Source organism: Necator americanus, chromosome I, assembly GCF_031761385.1.
Source record: "Necator americanus strain Aroian chromosome I, whole genome shotgun sequence".
Lineage (NCBI taxonomy): Eukaryota > Metazoa > Nematoda > Chromadorea > Rhabditida > Ancylostomatidae > Necator > Necator americanus.
The window spans coordinates 12,408,024-12,414,874 of NC_087371.1; the positions used below are offsets into that span (position 1 = coordinate 12,408,024).

A 6,851-nucleotide genomic window follows, 5' to 3' on the forward strand; every position below is an offset into this window, starting at 1 on the left:
CTTTAACTTTCTTCATGCCTTATATTTGTAATTAAGCTAGTATATTTAAAGACTTAAGGGGTGAGTGTAGTGTAGCGGCTAGAGGTTCTGATCCGATACAATCGAACCGAGGTTCGAATCCGTCCTAGTGCTCACCAAGCCTTTCACCCCCCGGGATCGATAAATTGGTACCAGAGCTGTCTGGGAGGATAAAAACACTGACGTGACACATCGGCTAGCCACCGCAAGTCATTGTATAGGCCAATTACGCGTTCGTAAGCCTCAAACTATTCTGAATTGAAGTGAACGTGGGGGCGCATCCCAAGCGGATTGATTAACCCCAGAAACTTAAACTTTTAACTTTTTGTTAAAGATTAATTACATTACATTACAATTACAAGTTTGAGATACCGCGTGGCAATCGTAGCGTTCTCCATTGGAAAATCGCACACTTTGTTCATTTTCAAAGTGCAGAAAAAATTCCAAATTGTCCTCAATTGTTTTCACCTCAAACATTTCTTAAGCGAAAGACCTGAAACAGAGTTTTGGCGAAGTGGCAAGAGCTGTACGACAAGATCGATCTAAATTTCGGTTAATTTCTTATCCGAAAAGGAGGGAGACGGATACTATAGCGTCGTGTTACTTCATGTTAGCGCATCATTCTTTGCTTATAGTTGAAAATGGAGGAAACTCATACTTCGAATAACTTCTCCAAATTGTGGAGGTTTGAGAGAAACATAGATGTAAAATCAAGTTTGATTGTTCTCCAAATATATTAGAGTGTTCGGAAGGTATCTGCCAAAAATTTCGCAGTAGCGCAGATTTTTTGAGATGTTAAGTTCCGTTTTAAATATATTATATGAGGATACTACCGCTTGTATACATATAACATATCTGGCTTCCTCTTCCTTGCCTATTTCATCCTATAATGGCCGAACATCCCACCCATATTCAACACGTACTCCTTTACGAGTGAAGTTGAAGCCCATCGAACTTAAGTCAAGTATTCGGCACTGAAGCTCCTTCTGAGCGCTCTGTGCGCGTTTGATTCCAGCACTTCAAAGCCGCAAACAAGAAATCAAAGATGAGCCTCGCTCTGGTCGACCGACTACAATATCGTTCGACGAACTGAAAAGTCTGGCTGAGCAGCATCCATATGAAGGTGTGCAGTATTTGGCTGCCAGTCTTGGCTGTTCCCTGTCCACCGTGAGCAATGGACTGCGATCTCTCGGAATGGCGAGAAAGCTCGGTCAGTGGCTCCCACATGCATTGAGCGATGGCAACCGCCAAAGACACATGGACATCTGCACACAACTGCTCTCCAGAAGCCGCAGATTCGATTGGCTGGACACCGTTGTTAATGGAGATGAAGATGATGGGTCCTGTACATCAACTACACCCACAAACGTGCGCGGTGCGCTGGCGATGAAATGCCGGATCCTTTCGTGAAAGGTGAAATCCATAAGAAGAAGGTCATGTTGAGCGTCTGGTGGGGAGTTCATGGAATCTACCGTTTCGAACTGCTGCCGGACAACACGACAGTTACTGCCGAGGTCCACTGCGCTCAACTGCAAAGATTGGCCGACAAGATCAGCAAGGAGCACCCGAAGCTCGACAACGTTCGCTTGCTGCACGATAACGCGCGCCCTCACATCGCGAAGAAGACTTCCCAGAAAATCCTCGAGCTCGGATGGGAAGTTCTACCGCACTCGCCGTACAGCCCGGACCTGGCCGCGAGCGACTACCACCTCTTCCGATCGCTTCAGCATCACCTGGAAGAGAAGCGCTACGCTTCTTCGCCTCCAAGTCGCTGGAGTTCTACGCCAAAGGAATCCGTGATCTTGTGAGACGTTGGCAGAAGGTTGTCGATGTTGATGGAGATTATTTCGTCGAATAATAAAATGTTGCTAAAAAGTTGTGTTGTTTTCAAAATTTTGCCGTATTTGGGAAGATACTTTCCGGACACCCTAATAGAACTGACACGTTGAAGGAAAAACCATAAAATCTTTCACCTTTCGCTTAAATTTTCATGCAAAAAGCTTGAAGAAAGCGTTGATAGAAAGAAACACAATTTTAATTTTACAAAAAAATGTCGCTACTATTATTTCTTATTGATCGGTGAAGGCGAGCAATGAAGGCGAACACCAAAAAAAAGCCTGAAGTCCGGCCCTGGCCGGACGTTCAGGCTGGTCTAACATAAACTAAAACAAATAAAAAATAAACTGAAACAAACTGTGATTAGAAGGGTGCGAGAATAATACATATCGCTAAAAAAAATAAAGCGGCTGCAAATAAGATTTCAAAAACTATAATTGCTATTAAAGGTTCGTAGTTTCTCGCGCACATCGACACCACCGGCGAACCCTGCCGCGCGGCCGCGCGATTCTCGACTCTGCGGGCAGCCTAAGCAGCAGTTAGCATTCGTGTTTCCACTTTTCGAAGAACGGAGGAGACGTAGAGGTGAAAAGCAACGCAGAAAGTGGATACGACTATGCAACGTTTCCAACGTCCGATTTGCTTTTTGCGACATGCACACGAAGTACTGCGCGACACTTCTACACCACGACACAGGAATTCGACGCCGTGAGACAAGTCGCAACCCATTCTATGGATATGTGGCGCCGGTGCACCAATTCGACGCTGGTGGACCTGTCCCACCCCCAGTTACAGCTATCTGGCGTCGACGCACCAATACGACGTCGCGAGACCTGTCCCGCCCCCTACTATATATGCTATGCTTCACCAAATTAAACACACGATGCGCACAACCCCACACCATTAGAGGTGTATTCTTCTACTGTTTCACTGACAAGTACTCCTGCCTCTTCTCCATCACATACTCAATTTTCTTCCAAGGGGAATAGAATTTTGAACGAAAACACACAATGGCAACACACTCTTCAACCAACATGGATTAGTGGGGTGCGGAACAAGGGTGATGTGGGCGCGGCATCAGCGAGACATAGCACAAGAGGAGCAACCAGGGTACTGTAGCGGCCATGGCGCTGTCAGGAGACGCGCGGTGCAATTAACGACGCTCGTTGGTCTCCTGAATACGCGGCGGCACATCATACGGGTGCCTCTTGACTGTTCCCCGGATTAGTGGCGAACAGGTGGACTTACCCTTGCATTGCAACAACAGATCTGAGGCTCTCCCTGAAAATCCGACTTTCGTTGTAATTTTGGACATCCGCTATATACACTCATGTGCATTGCGAGTTTGTGATGTGTGATGTAAAAAGTGAAGTGTAAGACCAGCTCAATTTGAAAGGTCTTGTGGAATTCGAAGTCAACAGAAACGGATCCTACTATCTCCACCAGCTTCTAATCTTGTCTCGTCGCTGCCGAAAAACTCCTCATCACTGCTCTGTTTACCCCTGGATAAATTTGAGATTCAAACAGAAAGATAATTTGGACAGAAATGTTATAACATTTCACAGCGAGAGTAGCCCATTGCTCAGCTCAAGAATGTGCACCATAAATCACACCGCTAAATACATGATAAGATTTAACAAGTTTGTACATGTTATCTATTCTACGTACCATTCTTTACGTGTATTCGACGGCTCATGTGTTAAACAGTAAGTAAACGCATTCTTTTTTTTTCTGATTGACCTACACACACACACACGTAAACGCATGAGAACAGGCACATATATATCATGATCATGATCATGATATATAATAATGATCATGATATATAATAACGAGCTTACCCGTGTGTGTTTGTTTTTGTGTGTGTTTTTTTTTAATAAAAAAGAAAAAGGGGGGGGGGGGGGGGGGGTAAATTATAAAAAGGGTTCGAGGGTGCGGGTGTTGGGGGGGGGTCCAAAAACCAAGAAGGGGGGGTCGGGAAAAAAATGGGGCGAAAAAAAAAGGGGGGGAAGAGGAGGCAGAGGGGGGGAAAGGGGGCAGGGGGGGAGAGAAGGGGGGGCGCCGGGGGAGGGCGGGACAAGGGCGCGGCGGAACCAAAAGAAAGGAAAAACCCCGCGGGCGGGGAGGGTGGGACGGGGGGGCAAACAGAAAGGGGGCAAAAAGAGAGGGTGGGAAACTTGGGACAAAGCGACGCAAAAGTAGAAAAGAGGGGGAAGGAAAAAAAAGATAAAATTTAAAAAGTTTTTCTCATATCCTTTCTTCTTCTCTCTTATAAAAAAGAAAATAAATTTTTATTTATTATTTTAATGGTATTGGCAGGGAAGGGGCTCCGGGGGCCGGGGGGGAAACCGCAAGGCCCCCGGCAGGGCCACCCAAAAAACAACCCCCAACAAAAAAACAATCCCTAAAATCCCGTTAAACAAATTGCTGTTTTTGTGGGAAATACCCATTTGGGGAACCTTCCAAAAAACCCCCCCCCACCCCCCCCCCACCCCCCCCCCCAACCGGCGGTTGGAAAAAGCCGGGCAACCAACCCAAAAAAACCAAAAACCCCAACCCCAAGCCAAACCCCCCCCCAGCCCCCAAAGCGAAAAAAGAAAAGTGAAAGAAGGAAAAGAAGGTTTAGGTTTGTTTCCATTCCCCGCTTTTTGTTCCTTTCACCCCCTCTGGCCCCCCTTCCCCCCCCCCCCCCCCTCCCCTCCCCCCCCCTACAATAGTAAAACAAAAAAAAGAAAGGGAAAAAGAGGGGAAAAAAAAAAGAAAAAAAGCAAGAATTAAAAACGGGAACCCAAATAAAACAAAAAACCCCGGTGGAAAGGACCACCCAAAACCAACCACCGGGGGGGTCCCCCAAACCTTATTTTTATTAACCCCCCTAAAAAATTACCCCCCCAGAAAAAAAAAATAGCCAAAAAAGGAGAAAAAAAAAACCACAAAAACAAAGACCACCAAAGGCCAAGGAGCCAAAAAAGAAAAAGAACAAGAAGAAAAAGAGCGCCGCAAAAAAAACCAATGAAAAAAGAAAATAGAAAAAAAACAAAGAGAAAAAAAAAAAAAGAAAAAAAGAAAAAAAAAAAAAAATAAAAAAACAAAAAAAAAACAAAAAAAAATCCGAAACCAAAACCCCTAAAGGAAAAATACTTGAACCCCCCAACAACCCAACCTCAACCCCATCCCCCCAATCCCCCGAAAACCAAACCCCAAAAACCCCTCAAAACCCCACACCCCATAATTAAACTCAAACCCCGTGGCCCCGTTATCCGCAGCCCCACCAAAAAATAAAAAAAACCACCAACCCAACACTCAAAAACACAAACAAAAGAAAACGAACCTCCAAAAACGATAAAACATAAAACACACACCAAAAACCCTACCAAAATTCAACCCAAAAAAAACCCACCCCAAAAAAACCCCAATTACACAAACCCAAAACAACAACCCAAGTTTCGGGATAACCCCCCCCCAACCCCCCCCCTAATTAAATAACCAAAACCAAAATAAAACCAAAACAAAAAAAAACGAAATAAAAACAAAAGAAAATAAAGAAAAACCACCAACCCCACTAAACCCCACCAAGATAAACAAAACCAACAAAACCTACCCCAACATAAAAGGGTCGAAAGTAAAAAAACAAAACCAAAAAAGTAATGAAAGAAAATCAAAAAAAAAAATAATTAAATTTTTTGACAACCCTTTTCGAAAAAAAAAAAAAAAAAAAAAAAAGAAAAAAAAAAGAAAAAAAAAAAAAAAAAAAAAAAAAAAAAAAAAAAAAAAAAAAAATGAAGGCTCCCAAATCGTGGAAACTCCGTCATACGTATACCTTGGACGTTCTATGAACATGGAAAACGACTTGAAGGAAGAACTGAATAGAAGAATGAGAGCAGCATGGGCAGCATTCGCAGCCGTCAGGGAAGCTACGGACCAACTGACGGACCATGATCTTCGTGCCCATCTGTTCGACTCGACAGTCCTTCCAGCGCTCTGTTACGCAGCGGAGACGTGGGCAGACACCGCAGCCACGTCTAGGAAGCTACTTACTACCCACAGAGCCCTTGAGAGATGTCTCCTGAAGTTTAACCGGCGCACACAACACCTTGCCGGTCTTCGTAGCTCCGACTTAAGAGGAATGTCCCGTCTTCGCGACCCAGCGGAATATGTATCGAAAGCAAAACATAGATGGGCCGGTCACATCATGAGAAGAATCGACGATAGATGGACTAAAAGAACGCTAGAGTGGATCCCAAGGGACGCTAAACGCCCCCGAGGGAGACCGCCAACGAGATGGAGTGACGTGTTCGCTGCACGGATGGACCAGCTGAGAGCTCAGCTGGATACGGCTCAAGGACCTCGTCATCGTCACTCACGAAGCTTGAGAACATCTTGGATGACAATGGCGAGGGAACGAAACGAGTGGAAGAGATGCTGGGGCCCGCACGTCGAGTGAAGACGGGCCATCTAAGTATCTAAGTAAGTAAGTATTGGGGGAAATCAGGAGGAACACCCATACTTCGAGTAATGCTTTCAAATTGTATCTATATTATTCTGGCATCGAAGGAGTGTTTGTAGCTGATGGTCGAATATTCTTCAAATGTAGAATTGACGCGGTTAGAAAGAAAAATATGACATCTTTTGCCTTTATTTATAATAAAAAAAAGATGAAGAAAGATTGCTAGAGATGCACAAGTACAATTTCACAGAAAAGAGCACTAATATTGATTGTGTGTGTGTGTGTGTGTGTGTGTGTGTGTGTGTGTGTGTGTGTGTGTGTGTGTGTGTGTGTGTGTGTGTGTGTGTGTGTGTGTGTGTGTGTGTGTGTGTGTGTGTGTGTGTGTGTGTGTGTGTGTGTGTGTGTGTGTGTGTGTGTGTGTGTGAGCGAGCGAACGAAATTCCAAAAGGGAGGTGACACGAGTCCCACATTATCGAAAAGGTGCGTCGGCGTCGTAGAGCGACGTCCACACGAAGTTATTGCGCAGCAATCCAACGCCGTAAGACCTCTC

At 44.9% G+C, this 6,851-nt stretch overlaps 2 protein-coding genes across 3 annotated transcripts; both read left to right on the forward strand.

Annotated features, from left to right (window-relative positions):
• Positions 1-1,409: 1,409 nt before the first annotated feature.
• On the forward strand, positions 1,410-1,826 carry RB195_005273 (uncharacterized protein; the record flags this gene model as incomplete). The annotated part of the gene is made up of 1 exon (XM_064177669.1): positions 1,410-1,826. The coding sequence occupies one exon, from the start codon at positions 1,410-1,412 to the stop codon at positions 1,824-1,826; it is 417 nt and encodes a 138-aa protein (XP_064034788.1).
• A 3,860-nt stretch (positions 1,827-5,686) lies between these two features.
• On the forward strand, positions 5,687-6,298 carry RB195_005274 (uncharacterized protein; the record flags this gene model as incomplete). 2 transcript variants are annotated; one of them, XM_064177671.1, is made up of 1 exon in its annotated part: positions 5,687-6,298. In XM_064177671.1, one exon carries the CDS (start codon positions 5,687-5,689, stop codon positions 6,296-6,298), a length of 612 nt encoding a protein of 203 aa, XP_064034789.1. The 2 variants fall into 2 exon arrangements, with proteins under 2 accessions (XP_064034789.1, XP_064034790.1); XM_064177672.1 differs by having other exon boundaries at positions 5,693-6,298.
• Positions 6,299-6,851: the final 553 nt, after the last annotated feature.